General features: G+C 46.7%; 1 protein-coding gene across 1 annotated transcript in view; it reads right to left on the bottom strand.

The window, feature by feature from the left end:
• The window catches only part of LOC121158964 (structural maintenance of chromosomes protein 5-like), a 68,550-nt gene that overhangs the window by 31,350 nt on the left and 17,589 nt on the right, over window positions 1-19,611 (bottom strand). Inside the window, 6 exon segments of the mRNA XM_040983950.1 lie at window positions 1,562-1,716; window positions 4,812-4,942; window positions 4,944-5,065; window positions 8,312-8,383; window positions 11,192-11,353; window positions 13,367-13,507. Coding sequence (XP_040839884.1) covers window positions 1,562-1,716; window positions 4,812-4,942; window positions 4,944-5,065; window positions 8,312-8,383; window positions 11,192-11,353; window positions 13,367-13,507 — 783 coding nt within the window.

Here is a 19,611-nt window from a genome sequence, read left to right on the forward strand (position 1 = left end):
AGCTGCAGTAGAAATTTGAGTATATACTGGCCATGGATATCTATTTTGATCATCAGAGTATTGGCCTTGTCCGGAAAGCATATTATAAGACCACGTCAAAGCGTCGCCGCCGCGCTGTTGATTTGCGCGGGCGGTCTCAGCCAAAAGCTCCTGCCATAATCCCTTCCAATTTAGATATGATCCCATATTAGGGAGAACAGCCTTCACCACAAATTGCCAATCAGAGGGAGTCATATTCATTCCTCCCATACGTTCTAACAGGGACAAAGTGTAGTTGGCATGAAGACCATATTGCTTTACAGACATGGCCAATTCTCGCACTAATAATGCATCTACCTGTCTGTAAACTCTTTCCCTTTCTTCTTCTACGACGGGGAACATATTTTGAAGTTCCCGGCGTGTGACTGGATCAATGAAGGAGGAGCCGGCACCACAACTCATGGGTGGGGCAGATGGGGTTACAGGAGGAGGAGCCATTAGTGAAATGGCTCCAGAGCCCTGAGGCCATGGGCCGAGCATGGCCGGCGCAGTAGCACCGCAATTCTCTTTCTTCTCCTTTTCTGATCCTCCTCTGTTTCCTGCGGGTTGTTTGCGTTCTAAACGCCTATCCCGCTTGTACCCTTCCTCCGCGTCGGACGTCTCCGAACTTGATGAGGAAGATCCTGCTTTCAGTTTCACCTTTCTTTTCAAACCGGTTCTCCTCTCCCGCTCTGTTTCTGAGAGACTATCCTGGGCAGACTGAAGGGCTTTGTCACTCTCTCTGACCGCTCCCTTAAGGAGGGCATAAACCGTCTGCAAAAATTTTACCAGAGAGATCTGTGCGCCCATGTCTATAACCAGAAGCAGTGGCTCCTATACCTCCGATTTATGCTCCTAGTCACCCGAAAGTTCTCCCTCTCAGAGCTCCTTACCTGTCTTATGGCCGCAGTTCTGACTTCGTCCCATTCAAAACGGGAGGCCCCCTCCAGGTCCCGGGTATTCGGCACCAGTTGTCGCGCCCACGTTTCTTATCGTCCGGCGATAAGAGGCAGACGCGAGTGAAGTCTTCTGCGGTAATCTTTATTGCGCGCACCAAGATGAGGAGGGAAAGGCTCAGATCCCGGCAGGCTGTCTGCTCTTATGTGCTGACTGGCCCCGCCTCCGCCGATGATAGGTCGGCGTCATGATTACGCAGGGTCCTGGGCGACTGGATTCGTCAGTCCCAGTGTTCATGCGCCGGCCACGCCTCAGCTCACTGGGCATGTGCTAGGCGCCTGCGCAGTACCACGAAAGCTACGTCACCAGGAACCAAGGTGTGGCTTTTCCGGCCGGCGCCATTTTGGGTACGGCATGTAGCCAGTACATGCAGATGCGGCTGGCAACAGCTCACTGCCCTCCTGCCAGCCCCACACCTCTTTCTCCGAAAGTTCACTGCTTCACAGCAAGGTGCCGCCCGCACAAGCTCACACACAGACAAAGCACTGTGCCACATGCTGTGATGTCTGCTAGCAGAAAACCAGGGTATCAAAAGGACCAAGAATTCTTAAGACAATACAATCTGTAATGACAAGACTTTTCTTACCGTGAGCATGATGGGCTCACACACCCTCTGCTTGAACTTGTCTCTGTTGCTTCTCAGCCATAAGATGGCGTCGTAGGTGTCACGGTACCTCTGTCTCAGCTTATCCTCCTTCTGGTTCATAAGATGATCAAAATGCAATATATGATCGCTCACATCTGCAGTGAGAAAAACAAGTTTCTCTGAAGGCCTTAATCGGTAAGATAACCCGCTAATAATGTTAAAGAATATTGCCGGAGTCCAGCTCAAGCTGAGTTCAGAACTCGCGAAGGGTGCATGGATGAGACGCAAAGAAAGAAAGAGACCAGTAGGAACTGATCGTAATGGGCGACGCACAAAAGCTGTCCGCTTTATTTATACAAAATCAGTCAAACTCTGGCTCAGGCTTTTTTCGTCACGGTCAAGTGGGGGTTTCTAAAGATAACTCTGCCATTTGTTTCACCTAAGGCTAGGTTGTTATTCACCTGGCACGTGGCACCTGGCTAGGAAAAGGTTTTCAATAGATGATGCATATCAGTCAGTAACACATTCCTACCACAATTCTCATTCTACAGCTTGCTCTTGAGACAGTCAAGGAAGGAAGGGACCTAAAAGATCAAAGAAAGAGGGAAAGAATAGATTCCCACTACACCTGAAGACAGAACACCCTTGATTAGCCTAGGATCAAAAGGGGAGTTAGCACCCTTGATTAGCATATAGTCAATGGGGGGAGGGAAAACCCTAAGCCTTATGGCTAAAACAGTATCAGCAACATCAACTTCCAAGCTCACAGCGGTAGTAAACATTAACTCCACAGAGTCAGACAATGCCTAAATAGATTACAGAAATCTCGATGGGGTTGTCCATGCAAAGCGAGGTGGAGCTGCATTCAGGTGTTGTAGAGACATCCGCCGGGCCTTGCCACACAGCGGGAAGTTCCTTGCGGCCTTGCCTGCAATGGTACGATACTCTTCACACCTTCCTGTCTTCCACATCCATCACATGGGCCCCAGCAGAATATGCCAGATGTAAAGCTTATAAATATTATTCTGCAAGTACTCTGCATAGAGGAAAAGAACTGGCCTGGATAAGTCAACCTAAAGTGTTCTAACACCCAAGATTAAAAATAATCTTGAAGCTATAAAAAATGTTAAGCAGGTAGCCTAAGCAGGAACAGAAGAGGACAGTGTTGTGGCACTGCTTGCAATCCTGGCATGCCGTACTGCAATACTGACTGTTCAATCCAACTTCCTGCTAACGGCCCGGGGGGCAGGGAAAGATGTCCCAAGTACATGAGAGACCCAGGGGGCTTCACGGCCCTTAGCTGGGACACTGTGGTCATTTAGGGAGAAGAACAATGGATGCAAGACCTGTTTTTCTGCCTTTGAAATAAATACAGAATTTAAAAGAAGAAAAAGAAAATTAGGTTTCGTATCAGAAGACAGTAACAACAGACCTCCAAAATTCTGAGAAAACTTATTTTTAACCTAAAAGTATACACAAAAAATTGAGTAAAGGAGAGCAAAAAGACACTACCAGGATGGATACAAAGACTATGCAACTCATTCTAAAATGCCACTGCTTAGGATGGGCTCTGATTATGCAGCAAAGATAAAGAATGCAGCTACAGAAGACTTCCTGAGAACAACCAGTGTGGCCAGCAAGAGGCACAGAGCTACAGAAGTGAACAACACTTCATAATTCCTTCAATTTAAAGAAACAAACAAGCAAGTGTCATATTTTTTAAAAACTAGAATAAAACATTTAAAACTATTAACAAAAGGAAATTTAATCACAAAATAATACTTGGCTTGGGTGTGTCAGAGTTCATTGTTACAATATTATTTCTGAGCTTGTAGAATTAACCCGTATAAGGAGAATACACAAAAATTAGTAATGCTTCTCAACAGAATATCAAAGTGTTTTCAGGCTTGAGCAAACAGAGCCCAGCTGGCAGAATGAGAACCAGGAAGCGTGAGAGGAGGGAAAGCATGGATGAGGCCTGCTACTTTATACTGCCAAGTACACATTCAGGAATATTAGTAACTCAAGTAACAATAAGAAAGACAGGAATTTAATCAAATTAATCCTTTTTTAAACTTTTATTTGATTTTAAAGATCTCTTTATTTTTATGTGAAAGGCAGAGCCACAGCTGTCTTCTACCTGCTGGCCAGGGCTGGGTTGGACTGAAGCCAGAAGCTTGCCCAAGTGCTTGGCTGATCTGCCGCTGCCTTCCCAGGCCACAAGCAGGGAGCTGGATCAGAAGTGGAGCAGCCAGGACTTGAACCAGCACCCATAAGGGATGCCAGCACTGCAGCCGAAGGCTTAGCTTGTTGACCCCAAGAATTAACTTTTAAAAAACTGATGTTACTGGAAAGAGATGCAAGCTTCCATTTGCTGGTCCACCCTCCAAACGCCTACACAGCTCAGGTCTGACCAAGTTAAAACCAGGAACCTGGAACTCAAGGGGGGTGGCAGGAACCAGTCCACCTGAGCCATCACTGGACGCCTTCCAGGTACGCAGCAGCAAAAAGCTGCAACGGAAAACAGCGCTGGGAAGCAGATCCAGGACTCAATCGAGGTCCGATACGCGATGCAAGCATTCCAGGCAGTGTGCTAAGTAACCTACACCCAAATCAATTCTAATATAATCTAACAGTCTCATCACAGGAACAAGAATCAGAAAGAAAAGTTGTTCTAAGCTAGAATGCATGTCGGAGTGACTGTCAGAACATCTCAAGCCGACTAAAGTAGCCGCAGTGGAATAAGACGATTAATAAACAAGAACGGACTGTTACAGACAACAAGTAGTGGAGTTCACCGAGAGCCTCCTCCTGGCAAGCTGGGAGGGTGGGACTGGAGCTGGACTCTGCACACAGAGCTATGCCGGGATGAACACAACGGCTTCTAATTCATCTGTCACATATGCTGACTTAGACCACAAGCTCTCTCCCAGAACGTGCTGAGGATGCAAGGCTCGATCCCCTATCCAGGGGAAAGAAAAGGCAACACTGGATAGGCTTGGAAGAGCACAGCTGGCGAGTGAATGAATAACAAATCTGACGGGAGTGGCAGTGAATTAGCTCTGCTAGAGAAATTAAGCCAACAGTTACAGTTAATAGCTGACACACAGTGGCTACAGGTATCTCAGGAACCGAGCAAGTGCGAGCAGAGCTCCAGCAACAACCCTGATTGGCCTGAACAAATGACCACATGAACAGCAAGGCGCACCAAGAAATCTCCATTTTGGAAGCATTTCTTAAGCACACTTACTCTTTCTTTCCTTCTCTAACGTCTGCTTTTCTCTCCGCTTGTTGATGATCTCGCCTTCACACAAGGCCTTTTCATCCTGAACTTGGCTCAGATCGTTCGTGACAGCCTCAATCTGAGGCTGAAGATTTTCAGTTTTCAGCCGAATTCACTTCATTCTGCAAATCTGCTATCATTTTGCAGGTATTACTTATTCTTCGTTGTCGGTCATCCTCTTCATTTTGTTTTACTATTAAAGCCTGCTGAAGCTCCTCAATCTAATAAAACAAAAGTGCATTAGGACCTTAAAGTTTTTTACTCCATGTTTGCATTTCACAGTAATAGTTTTACAAATGCTGGGCCCAACACAGCAGCTTAGAAGCTAAAGTCCTTGCTTGAACACATTGGAATCCCATATGGGCACCAGTTCTAATCCCGGCGGCCCCGCTTCCCATCCAGCTCCCTGCTTGTGGCCTGGGAAAGCAAATGAGGATGGTCCAAAGCCTTGGGACCCTGCACCCATGTGGGAGATTTAGTGGAGGCTCTGGGCTCCTAGATTCAGATTGGCTCAGCTGTAGCAGTTGTGGCCGCTTGGGGAGTGAACCAGCAGACAGAATATCTTCCTCTCTGTCTCTCCTCCTCTCCGTATATCTGACTCTCCAATACAAATAAATAGACAAATGCAAAGATATCCTGGTAGAATTTGACTACTAGATAACCATTCTAAGCAGATTATTATTTTTGTTTTATTTGGTTATTCATATATGTCAAATACCTAAAACAGAACTTATCATATAGAGTATTCACCAGTAGAAAAACCAAGACATTTATAAAGCCAAGCATATTTTAAATATTTGCAGAAAGTAAGTATGTACCACATATTGTAAGACTGGAATTAAAATCCATGCGCTAAAGCATACAATTGCCTCAATGAGCAACAGAAATGACGATGTAGCTCAAAGTCTTAAGCTGAGCTATTTTCTTTCAACGAAAAATCTGCTTTATCAGCACTTCAGATTAATATTGTGAGGTTTTCATCATAAATCTATATGCTCAGATTCTTGACGTATATGCTAGTTAAAACTTTTAAAAATCAAGATTTGTAATTTGCCACCTGATGTTAGAGAAATTTTTATCTAAATCACTCTATCTACCACAGAATTAAGATCTTTAAGAAACATTAATTTACAAATATGTACTTATACACCCAACTTATATTTTACAACTAAAACTATGCATTAAAGGAAACACATCATGTAACACATTTATTAGTTGGTCTTGTTTCAAAATTTCCTTCCCCATTAATAAAAGTCATAAAAATATAATTCATTACAAAAAAACAGACTTTTAAACAAGTATAAACTTACAATCTTTGTATCGTTCGATGTTTAGATGTTCATGTCTATGAGACACACAGAATGTAAGTATTTTGATGGACATCATTAACAGTACACTGCCAGTGCCTTCTCCTTAAAGAATGCTGGCAAGTAGGACTCATACCTTTAAAACCACAGGGCCCAGCGCGGTAGCCTACTAAAGTCCTTGCCTTGCACACACCTGGATCATGCCCTGGTACCCCACTTCTCATGCAGCACCCTGCTGCGGCCTGGGAAAGCAGTCGAGGACGGCCCAAAGCCTTGAGACCCTGCACCCGCATGGGAGACCCCAAGGAGGCTCCTGATTCCGGGTCGGCCCAGCTAAAGCCACTGTGGCCACTTGGAGAGTGAATCATCAGACAGAGTATCTTCCTCTCTGTCTCTCCTCCTCTCTGTATATCTGACTGTCCAATATAAATAAATATTTAAAAACAAATAAAAATGCACAGCTAACTGGGATTTATATCAAGGATGCAAAGTTAATTCAACACTCTAAAAACAATCACTACTTCCCCCATATTAGCAAGCTAAAAGAATACAATCATACAACAGATATAGAAAATCAGTTGACAAAATTACCCATTCATGATAAAAATGATCAGAAACATAGGAATATGTAGCAACATCTAAAATCTGATAAAAGCAACTATAAAATGCCTACAACTGATATACTTGATAGTGAAAAACTGGAGCATTTCCTCCAAAGAGCAAGACAGAACAAAGAAATCCACACTGACAATTCTTCCTCAAAGTAACTGTAACCCTGGCCGGTGCAGTAAAGGCAGGGAAAGAAACTACATGAAAGTAAGCAAGGAGAACAGAAAGAGGACGTGATTAGACTGAAAATCTCCTGCAAGCTGTGGCACCTCAGTGAGAGGCTGCTGGTGAAGGAGACAGACTAGTCAGTGAGGAGACAGACTAGTCAGTGAGGGGACAGACTAGTCAGTGAGGGGACAGACTAGTCAGTGAGAGGCTGCTGCCGAAGGGACAGACTAGTCAGTGAGAGGACAGACTAGTCAGTGAGCGGACAGACTAGTCAGTGAGGGGACAGACTAGTCAGTGAGGGGACAGACTAGTCAGTGAGAGGACAGACTAGTCAGTGAGGGGACAGACTAGTCAGTGAGAGGACAGACTATTCAGTGAGAGGACAGACTAGTCAGTGAGGGGACAGACTAGTCAGTGAGAGGCTGCTGCCGAAGGGACAGACTAGTCAGTGAGGGGACAGACTAGTCAGTGAGAGGCTGCTGCCGAAGGGACAGACTAGTCAGTGAGAGGACAGACTAGTCAGTGAGGGACAGACTAGTCAGTGAGAGGCTGCTGCCGAAGGGACAGATAACGTGTGAGCTGTAAGGCACAGAGGACTTGAAGAGCTACACAATGTGGTGAAAACAAATCCAACGTCTGCGTAGACGCAGACCCACGCTGCTGACAGATCCGAGGATACGACGCAGTCAAGATGCAGTGCTCCCCAAGGGTTCAACACAATTCCTACTAAGAGAACTGCAACATTTTTCTATACATATAAAAAAGATCTGAGTTTCATTAGGAATGGTAAAGCAAGAAACGCTCCAAATTCTTGCCTCCTTGAAAACAATGAGAACATTGAACAAAATTTGTTAAAACTTATAAAAACTTTCTAATTCAACCAAATGTGCAATACACTGCTTACAATAAGCTCACGTTTTCTCATTTAACCGCTTATTTCTAGACACTAGAACTATAAGCTGAGATTATAACATACCAATTGAATAATGAAAATGTATTCAACATGAAAAGCCTTAGTGTATGTATGTATATTTTGTCTCAGTCCCAAGTACACATGGATTCCTACAGAAATTTCTTATAACAGAATAAACCCCCGTAGCGGAGTTAAGTCCCCAGATTTTCTCTGGCTAAACAAATAAACCCACCGCTACCCTGCTAAGCAACCCTCCCCACGCGCTACAAAGAGCAGCGCGTACACATTTTGGAGCAGTCCTGAAGACAATGTCTGCGCTAGTGCCACACTGTCCAGAGGCAGTCCGCCTCAGACGAAGGGAAGCAGTGGAAGGAAGAGGATCTTCAACAACTCAGGAACAGCACTGGTCCCGAGTCCCGACCTGAAAGCACAAAGGTGAACGAACGCAACGTTTCAACGCAGACCCTTACATGCTTATCCTACCTTTCAATGAGGTCTCGCTTCTGTTTGCATTTCTGAGATGCTTCCTTGATATCTGCTGCCTGTAACAGAGAGCCAGAAAGAGGCAAGCATCAGTAAACCACTCAGTCAGTCAGTTAATCCACAGCAATACTTCCCCATGATTTATTTCAAACCAAAGTCATAACTATGATACCTACAGTTATTCCTATTGATATTAAAAGCCAATAGTATCATGCATGTGTATGCTTATTTTCTTGTATTTACTTTCCCATTTTATCTGAATCAGAAAATAGTCATATATGGCTGTCAAAACATATTATTGCTTTTCAAAGGAATTAGGCTCAGAGGGAACAGCAGCCCTCATGCACAGTTCAAGCCAAAAACTAGGTCTCCTTTCAAACACAAGGTTTTCTCTACCTCGTATTTTAACGTTACACCAGAAAGAGTAAAACAGAAACTGCGCAACCTACACTGTGCCGCCCAGGCCTCAGAGCAGAGGGGACACTGCAGCCTTGGGGCTCTGGGAAGGCCCGCCTGAGGGCAGGGCCTTGGCTGTCAGCCCAGCAGAGTGGGCACTGCAGCCTCGGGGCTCTGGGAAGGCCCGCCTGAGGGCAGGGCCTTGGCTGTCAGCCCAGCAGAGGGGACACTGCAGCCTCGGGGCTCTGGGAAGGCCCGCCTGAGGCCAGGGCCTTGGCTGTCAGCCCAGCAGAGTGGGCACTGCAGCCTCGGGGCTCTGGGAAGGCCCGCCTGAGGGCAGGGCCTTGGCTGTCAGCCCAGCAGAGTGGGCACTGCAGCCTCGGGGCTCTGGGAAGGCCCGCCTGAGGGCAGGGCCTTGGCTGCTGGCCGGAAGCCGCACTGTGTGAACCTCTGCCTCATTTCTTCACTGAGCAGCTCATGCCCCTGGTACAAGCAAGGTAACTGAGGCACACCTGGTGGAATGTGCGTGGGCCACTCTCCGTGGACACCTGATGCCTCGCGGGGCGGCACTGTGAGAGTTCCACGGCAGAGGAAACCACATCTCTGCCTGGTCCTCACGGAGTCAGCCTGGTGACCTGCTCTACGTGAGCTGCCAAGCCGCGGGGGATCCGGGCAAGGGGATGCCACTCCTTCCCAGGAAGCTAAGCCAGAACTTACTGACTGTAAGCTGAGCACTAACGATGGATATATAATGTCTTCAATAATAAATACTAAGCCTTTAAGAGGAACGTCACAACCACTGACCTCACCTTACTGAAGAGAGAAAAGTTCAAGGAGATTAAGTTGCTCAAAGCCGGGCGGTCAGTAAACAATATAGTGGGAATTTAAAGACTGCTCTATGTGATGTAAAACTTATGCATAATTAAGAACACTGGATCATCTCCCTGACAGGAAAGTTTAAACAAATTACACAAGTTGGAAAATGTGTTCTACCGGGAACAGAAGTGTGCGGGTGGAGGGCAGCACAGAGAGCACACTCCTTTTCTCAGAAAAACAATTCTAAAATAGGCCAGGGTACTAGACTTTAAACAAACGGGCAGAGAGATGCTGGGCAATGCCTCAAGAGTCAGTTCCATTAGAAGCACCCAAGCAAAACTAAAGGCTTCATGAACTAACCTGGGATTCACCGTAGACCTTCCCCTCGACCTCACAAGCAGCAGCTTAGCCGGAACAGGAAACACAGGGACTAAAGTGTGTGTGTAAAATGAACAATGCAGCTACTGACCGCTACAACTAGTAATGACTGAAAACTATCTTTTTAAAATCTCTTTTGCTTGGGGAATTTCTAGAAAAATGCAGAATTTTTTACTATTAAAAGAGAGGACATACCTAAATAGTATCTATAATCACTTCTTGTTCTAATATTTAAAATGACCAACAGTAATTCATAGATCAGATCTAATGAAATCCCAAACCCTAACTTGCTCTTAATGACTAAACTTTTTTTTTATTGGAAAGACAGATTTAAGAGAGGAGAAACAGAGAAGAAGATCTTCCATCCTCTGATTCACTCCCCAAGTGGACGCAACGGCCAGAGCGGCGCCAATCCGAAGCCAAGAGCCAGGAGCTTCTCCCGTGTCTCCCACGCGGGTGCAGGGTCCCAAGGCTTTGGGCCATCGTCAACTGCTTTCCCAGGCCACAAGGTGGGAGCTGAATGGGAAGTGAAGCAGCCAGGACACGAACCTCCTCCATAGGGGATGCAGGTGCATGCAAGACAAGGATTTAGCCACTGGGCCATTGCACTGTGTCCATAATTAATCTTTCACCTTAAAATACCGCAGAGCTTTCCTAACACAATAGTAGCAAAAGAAACGCTACTGGACAGGCACGATGGCTCAACTCTTGTGCAGACGGTGTAACTGATAACAGCAGCTCAGATCAGAGTCTCGGGGACAACAGTGACCACACCTGCAGTAAGCACAGCCACTGCACGCCAGGCCCTAGCCTGCACGCGGGCATCTCACGAGGGCACTGGCGTGAGCTCCAGCTGCTCTCCTCCCAGTGCAGCTCCCTGCTTCTGGCCTGAGAAAGCAATGGAGAATCATCTCAGTCCTTGGCCCCTAGGCCCTTGTGTGAGACCCAGAAGCTCCTGCCTTCAGCCGGACTCAGCTCCAGCCATTGTGGCCATCTGGGGCATGAAGCCACAGGAGATCACTCAGCCTCTCCTGATCTCTGTACACCTGCTGCCAAATAAATAAATAAATAAATAAAACGCAAAGGAAAAAAAAAGCCAAAAAACCCAATTTCCTTTTTCTTAATTTGCACCTTGGACTTTCTACAAAGTAGCAACCTTCCTGGATTAGGTCTCTGAAACCCAGCAGATGTGAAAAACCTTAAGCTAGTTAAATTTAGCAGAAGCGGTAAGCATTTGAAACATCTGTCAAATACGTTTAGATTGGCCATCGAAGCACCTTTTGCTTGATCTGAGCCTCCAGGCCATGGCGCTGTGCTTCAATCTCCTCCATCCGCCGCGTCATGGGGATCTGGCCCTCCTTCAGCCTCTTCACCTCGTCCTTCACGGCATCGCGGGCCTGCTTCACTTCCTCGTACTCCTGACGGACACTTTCATATTCCTGCCAAACAGTTAGAAACAAAATGCACCAATACTCACACGAAACCAATTTAGGTAAGACTTGTATCTCTGACAGGAAAGAAGTGTAAAATTCATCCTTGGTAGCAACTTTGGAAATAACAAATTCCAACATGTCTAAGCAAGCCTTCACAATGAGCCAGACCTTTGGCCTTCCAGAGCCTTCTTCCTGAAACTTGAACCCTAATGACTATGAATCTTACATTTTCTTCTAATTATCAGTAAAGAAAATGATACAGGGAAAAGAAATATAAAAACTAGTGATGAAAGGTAAAACTGAATAAAAAACATGTGACAAAAGGAAAACAAAAGCGTTCCTTGTCACATCACAGACTAACAAGCATATGCTCAACAAAACTAAACGGAGAGGCAAGAGCCCTGGCCCAACCCTTCGGAGCCCCACGTCAGGCTGTGGGCACGCTGCTCTGCCATCACACCTGGGGCAGGGGTGGCAGGGGACGGCCACGGGCACGCTGCTCTGCCATCACACCTGGGGCAGGGGTAGCAGGAGATGGCCGCGGGCACGCTGCTCTGCCATCACACCCCGAGGCAGGGGGTGGCAGGGGTGGCAGGGGACGGCCACGGGCATGCTGCTCTGCCATCACACCCGGGGCAGCAGGGGATGGCCACGGGCACGCTGCTCTGCCATCACACTCCGACGCAGGGGGTAGCAGGGGATGGCCACGGGCACGCTGCTCTGCCATCACACCTGGGGCAGCATGGGACGGCCATGGGCACGCTGCTCTGCCATCACACTCCGAGGCAGGGGTGGCAGGGGACAACCGTTGACACGCTGCTCTGCCATCACACCCGGGGCAGCAGGGGACAGCCACGGGCACGCTGCTCTGCCATCACACTTCGAGGCAGGGGTGGCAGGGGACAGCCGCAGGCACGCTGCTCTGCCATCACACCCGGGGCAGCAGGGGACAGCCACGGGCACGCTGCTCTGCCATCACACCCGAGGCAGCAGGGGACGGCCGCAGTGTTGGAGTCCCTGCCTCTCCCCTGAGAGACCTTCAAGGAGTTCCTTGGCTCCAGGTGTGGGCCTGACCGAGCCCTGGCCAGTCAGGCCATTTGTGAGTGAACCAGTGGGTCAAAGAACTCTGTCTCTCTGTCACTTTGCCTTTCAAATAAAAACTGACCAAGCATAAGTACAGCAGTAATACACCATATAACACTGAATGAGATGAAGGAAGAAGAGAAAATAACACGAATGAGCATTGCGTTTCTGAAAGATTCAATCAAAAGAGTGAAATCAAGCTCAGTAGAAAAAATGGTAACCAAAAGACTTCAAAACACAAAGAACAGGTAAAAGAATGAAGAATATTGAACACAGGAGAAATACAAACAAAAAGATCTAAAGGAAAGACTTTCAAAAACAATTCAGAATATGGAACAGGATAAAGAAGAAAAAGGTTAGAATGTGACAGTCACATGGCTTTCCAACCTAATAATGATTTCCACTTTAACCTGGCAATCCATAACTATAAAACATCCTAACCTATTACATCTCACCTATTAGAGAAAGGAACGCATTAGAGAACTGAATCTTTAGTCTTAATCATGATCTCAAATAATAAAACATGCCTGAGGATGGGAAAGAGCTGAGCAGCGTGCCGAGAGGCACACAGTGCGTGAAAGGCGCCAGCTCAGACAGCAGCTGCACCTGCAGGAAAGCCTGCAGAAATTCTCCTGATGTGGCAGAGAATTCCCAACAACCCATCCTGCAGACCACTGGCAACTGAGAAAACAAAGAGCTGATTACATCTGGCAGAATCAGCATAGTGACCGACCTATGATCTGTTAGGGACAGTAACTAGTGCACAGCTATGTAATCAAACAGAGTAAGAGAAATACAAATTTAACTGCCTCAACATATTAAGAAAAAATGCAAAGACATCAAATTTCAATATATGTAGTAACGAGTGCACTCTTTACAATCATTCTACGACTTAAAAGAATCACCTATTTTTGTTTCTAATAATTTAATACTTACCACCCAGGGCCTTTTTGCTTCAAGCATCTCAATTAAGTCTAAATGTCGTTTCCGTTCATAAAACCTTTCCACATCTTGTTTGTATCTTTCATTCCTTTGGATCATCTTCTCTAGATACTCAGTTTTCTCTTTGCATGTTGTCTAAAATGAATATTTGATGACTTATTAGTTTAAAGAAGACAACATATCGCATGCTTTTAACAATGAAACGTGCACAATGTTGGTAAACTCTGAAAACAGTGCCAGCGTGGTGGCACAGCACACTGATCGTCCCTCACGGAAGGCGGCTCAGGTCCCGACTGCCCTACTTCTGAAGCAGCTGCCTGCTTCTGGCCCACGGCCCTGGGCACCTGCACCACATGGCATACTCAGAAGCAGCTCCTGATGCCTGCCTCCCTGGCCAGCCCAGGTACAGGAGCCACAGCAATGCAGGAAGTGAGTCAGCAGCAAACAAAATCTAAAAAAAAAAAAAAAAATCCCAGCAAAGGCTTCCCTTTGGGTTGTTGGGAACTGTTTAAAGGCGTCACACCTGAATCATGCATCGGCTTTCTCATGCACTCCCAGGCACGTGACGGAGGAGACCCTATGACAGAGAGCCGACTCTCCCTGTGAAGAAGGTTTCTGTCCGTGCACTTCTGGGAGAGGCAAATCAACTCCTCCGGTCAAAGCAAATGAAATGTCACTATGACATTACAAAGACCTCAGACCTGAGGACTTAGAAACAAGACGACATGGCTAAAGCCTACAGGCTTTATCCTGTGCATCAGCAATACAAACGCGGGAGACTCTGAGGATGACGCAGTGGACAGGGAGGAGGTCACAGGCTGGCACAGGACAGACATCAGATGACGCAGTGGACAGGGAGGAGGTCACAGGCTGGCACAGGACAGACATCAGATGATGCAGTGGACAGGGAGGAGGTCACAGGCTGGCACAGGACAGACATCAGATGACGCAGTGGACAGGGAGGAGGTCACAGGCTGGCACAGGACAGACATCAGATGACGCAGTGGACAGGGTGGGGGTCACAGGCTGGCACAGGACAGGCATCAGATGACACAGTGGACAGGGTAGGGGTCACAGGCTGGCACAGGACAGACATCAGATGACACAGTGGACAGGGAGGGGGTCACAGGCTGGCACAGGACAGACATCAGATGACACAGTGGACAGGGAGGAGGTCACAGGCTGGCACAGGACAGACATCAGATGACACAGTGGACAGGGTGGGGGGTCACAGGCTGGCACAGGATGGGCATCAGATGACACAGTGGACAGGGTGGGGGTCACAGGCTGGCACAGGATGGGCATCAGATGTAGGACAAAATCTTCGTGAAGATCTCGAGCAGCTGCTCTGGTCACCAACCCTGAGTAAGTACAATAACAAACTGCAATTACATCTTACATAATTAACAGCATAACCTGTGTAATAAACTGCCCAGTATATCCTGTATAACAAGAGTATAACCGTTTATACTTCAACAAGGGATCTGTTATGAAAATTTCATGAGTTAATTCCAGTTGTTGAAACAAACAAAAACAAGATCCACAAAATGAATTTTTTACAAACAGCATTCTATGAAAAGAAACGTGTATCTACATATGATCACTAACGGTAGCGAACAGGAAGTCAACGAGTAAGAATCCTGTAACTTTCTGGTACAAAAAAACTTACACTGTAATTGGCTTTTTAAAAAAAAATTATTTGTTTTTATCGGAAAGCCAGATATACAGAGAGGAAGATGTTCCATCCAATGATTCACTCTCCAAGCAGCTGCAATGGCTGGAGCTGCACCAATCCAAACCCAAGAGCCAGGGGTCTCTTTCAGATCCCCCATGCGAGTGCAGGGTCCCAAGGCTTCATTCAGGCTGTCCCCGACTGCTATCCCAGACCGCAAGCAGGGAGATGGAAGAAAAGCTGGGCCACCAGGATTAGAACTGGCACCCAGAGGACCGGAGAAGATGGCCGACGTAGGAGGAAGGCTGTGAGGGAGCATCCAGTGAGAGAGGGATAGAACGCTACAGAAGCAGCAAAGAGGAACAGCAGGGAACCGCAGGGAGAGGTCTGTGAAGCTCCCTGGGACAGTGTGGAGTCAAAAAGATCCACACAACTCGGAAGAACAACGAGAACAGAGCAGGGCAAAGGCAGAGAAACCGACATCCCACGCCAGACCTGCTGAGTCACTTTTGAAAACGGCCTGACGGGAGACGTGGCCAGCTCGGAGGTGGGCAGATCAGGGGGATCGTCCCCGGCGGGAGGCCTTCAACAGCGGCGGAGGCAGACTGCAGCGGCCGGACATTTGGTGAGCGGGGGGGGGGGGGGGGTTGACTTGGCAGCCTTCGCATTCCTCGCCCCCTGCTGAGGTTACAGCCTCTGAGATCGCGGGGCAGGCGGCCTGAAACTGTCGGGTCTTTGCCTTGGGAACTACGCTCAGTGGTGTTGGTGGCTGAGGGGGCCCCGGAAAGGCGCCTTGGATGTTCCTGCGCTGAGGGGGCCAGTGCGTCTCGGTGTGCAGAGGCTGCTGGCGAGGGTCTGGAGTCCCCCACACCCTGCCTGGTGGAGGACCAGGAGGACTCTGAACGCTGCACCAAGCAGACTGGGCGGCCCCACCTGCAGCAGCCGCCTCCGCAGCGCAGGTGTCAGGTGTCAGGAGACCTCTGAGATTTGGGAAGTGTAGCGCTGTGTGTCCCTGACACGCAGGTACCACTCCCATAGAGTGAACTGCTCACTCCTCGCCTACCATCCCGCAGTTCTGAGTGTGGGCGACCCACCAGGAGAGCTCTGAAAACTCCAGCACCACACTCACACGGTGCGAACCTGCCGTGAAGTCATTATAACAGGGCGCCTGGGCCACTCCTCTGCTAAGGGCCTGTGTGGGGGAGCCACACGGGAGCAGGGGCTCTGAACACCCACACACCATGAGTGGTGGATTCACTGCACAAGAGCCACGCCTGGAAAGTGCCTCACCCACAGTCCCGTGTGTGGGAGACGCACCAGGTGGGCTCTGAAAGACCCTGCAGTCCCTGACACGGAGAACGCAGGGAGAAAGCACATAAAACCTTCTAAGCCCTGTGGATTCCCGTGCAGGGGGCACACCCAGAGAGCGCCTCCATCCCTCCACGCCCTGGGGTGTCACACCTGTAGAAGAGGTGCCCAGAGTGTGCCTGGAATCCACTGGGCCCCCAAGGTGGTGCTCTACAGCCCCGGGCCCTGAGAACGCACCAACGGTGCCTTGAAAACTACCACGCCTGGCAACACCACGCCTGCAGGCTCCAATCTCTACAGGAAAGCACCTGACGGCCCCTCAACACACGGGTCCATTTGCCCCACCAGAATACACCAACGCAATGGGAAAAACCACCAGAAAGAGTTGTGCTCCAGATGAAAGAGCCAGCACCCCACCAAACAAGGGCCAAAAGCCATTATCAATATCGGCGATTCGAGATGAAGACATGGAAGTGTTACCAGCAAAGGAATTGATGAAAATAATGCTAAAATTTCTCAGAGACGTGGACACAAAGCTGGAAGACCTCCAGAACCGCATAATCACCGAAATACAACAAATCAAAACCAAACTGGATGCCCAAGATAATAAAATTGAAAGCCTCATCAACAGAATAAATGCGGCAGAGGAAAGGATCTCTGACACAGAAGACACACAAAATGAAGGTGCCCAGCGAATTAAACAGCTGGAGACAAACCTCAGCAAAACTAATAAAATGATGCAAGAGATGAAGGATTACCTTAGAAAATTGAATATTCGGATCATTGGCCTCCCCGAGGGAGTAGAAAGAGAATCTGGGATGCAAGCAGTGCTTGATGAAATTATACAGGAAAACTTCCAAAACACTTGGAACACGAATCCACCCCGCATACAGGATGGACAGAGAACTCCCAACAGATATGATCCAAAGAGATCTTCACCCAGACACACGGTGCTCAAGTTCTACTCCAATGAAGACAAAGAAGGAATCCTGAGACAAGTACGAAGTAGAGAAAAGATCACATACAGGGGAAAACCCATCAGAATCACTGCTGACTTCTCCGAAGAGACCCTACAAGCAAGGAGAGAATGGACAAAGATCTTCCAAGTCCTGAAACAAAACAACTGTCAACCAAAAATAATCTACCCAGCAAAGATCTCATTTGTATATGAGAACGAAATCAGATACTTCAATAGCAAAGAAAAACTAGAAGAATATGTCTACACAAAACCAGCTCTGCAAAGTCTCCTTAGAAATGCGCTAGTCCCGGACAAAAAGGAGGCAAATCACAAACAAAGTTGGCAAATAAGAAGGTCTCCAAACTAAAGGCCACACAAACAAGACAATTACATAGGCAACAACACACACACAACACAATCACATGGCAGGGCAAAATTGCAACCTCTCAATTTTAACTCTCAACACAAATGGTCTAAATTCACCAATCAAAAGACAGAAATTAATAGAATGGATCATCAAACAAGACCCAACCATCTGTTGCCTACAAGAAACGCATCTAACCAGAAAGGATGCAAAGAAACTGAAAGTGAAGGGATGGAAAAAGATATTTCACGCCAATAGACGAGAAAAAAAAGCTGGGGTAGCTATCCTAATTTCAGACGAGATAGATTTCATTCTAACTAACATCAAAAGAGACAGGGAAGGCCATTTTATACTGGTGAAAGGAAAGATCCATCAAGAAGCAATCACCATCATTAATGTTTATGCACCGAATCTTAATGCACCTACTTACGTAAAGCAATTACTTACAGACTTAAGGGAAGACATAGACACCCGCACAATTCTTGTAGGTGATCTCAACACACCTCTAACAACAATGGACCGGTCTACGAAACAAAAACTCAACAAAGAAACAACAGAGCTCACACAAACAATAGAACAACTGGACTTAGTAGACATATATAGAACTTTTTATCCTAAGGCCACAGACTATACATTCTTCTCAGCAGTGCATGGCACCTTCTCCAGAATCGACCACATGATAGGACATAAAGCGAATCTAAACAACTTCCAAAACATTAGTCTCATACCATGTACCCTCTCAGACCACCATGGGATGAAACTGGAAATCAACAACTCAAAACTCCCCAGGAAGTATAGGCACTCTTGGAAATTGAACAATATGCTATTAAACGAACAATGGGTCAGAGAAGAAATTAAAGATGAGATCAAAAAATTTATGGAAACCAATGAAAACTCTGATACAACATTCCAAAACTTGTGGGACACCGCCAAAGCAGTGCTACAAGGTAGATTCATCGCAATCGGAGCGCATGTCAAGGCCCAAGAAAGACGCCAAATACAGGAACTAACCTCACACCTCCAGGATCTGGAAAAACAGCAGCAGAAGAGTCCCATGCACAATAGGAAACAAGAAATCATCAAAACAAGGGAGGAGATAAACCAAATAGAAATCAAAAAAACTATACATAAAATCAACAAATCAAAAAGTTGGTTTTTTGAGAAAATAAACAAAATAGACACTCCACTGGCCCGATTGACCAAAAAAAAAACAAGAGAAAGTGAGAATCAACAGCATTAAAGATGAAAAAGGCAACATAACAACAGACACTGCAATCATTAAGAAAATAATTAGAAATTACTACAAAGAACTGTACTCCCACAAATTTGAGGACCACCAAGAAATAGAAAAGTTCTTGGACTCCCACCACTTACCAAAACTCAGTCCGGAGGCAACTGCAGAATTAAATAAACCCATAACCGAGGTGGAGATTGAAACAGTCATCAAGGATCTCCCAACGAAAAAAAAGCCCAGGCCCAGACAGCTTCACTACAGAATTCTACAAAACATTCCGAACAGAACTAACCCCAATCCTCTACAAGCTCTTCAAAACAATAGAGGAGGAAGCAAGCCTCCCAAACTCATTCTATGAAGCCAACATCACCTTAATCCCAAAACCGGACAGAGAACCATCAGAGAAGGAAAACTACAGACCTATTTCTCTGATGAACATTGATGCTAAAATTCTCAACAAAATCCTAGCCAATAGAATTTAAAAAATCATCAGACAGATCATTCATCCGGATCAAGTAGGATTCATCCCTGGAATGCAGGGATGGTTCAACATTCGGAAATCCATAAATGTTATAAACCATATCCAAAAACTGCAAAACAAGAACCACATAATAGTTTCAATAGATGCAGAAAAAGCTTTCGACAAAATCCAACACCTCTTCATGCTAAAAACTCTAGCCAAAGTAGGCATAGACGGGAAAAT

The sequence above is a fragment of the Ochotona curzoniae genome, unplaced genomic scaffold, assembly GCF_017591425.1.
Source record: "Ochotona curzoniae isolate NIBS_2020 unplaced genomic scaffold, NIBS_Ocur_1.0 contig_4064, whole genome shotgun sequence".
Lineage (NCBI taxonomy): Eukaryota > Metazoa > Chordata > Mammalia > Lagomorpha > Ochotonidae > Ochotona > Ochotona curzoniae.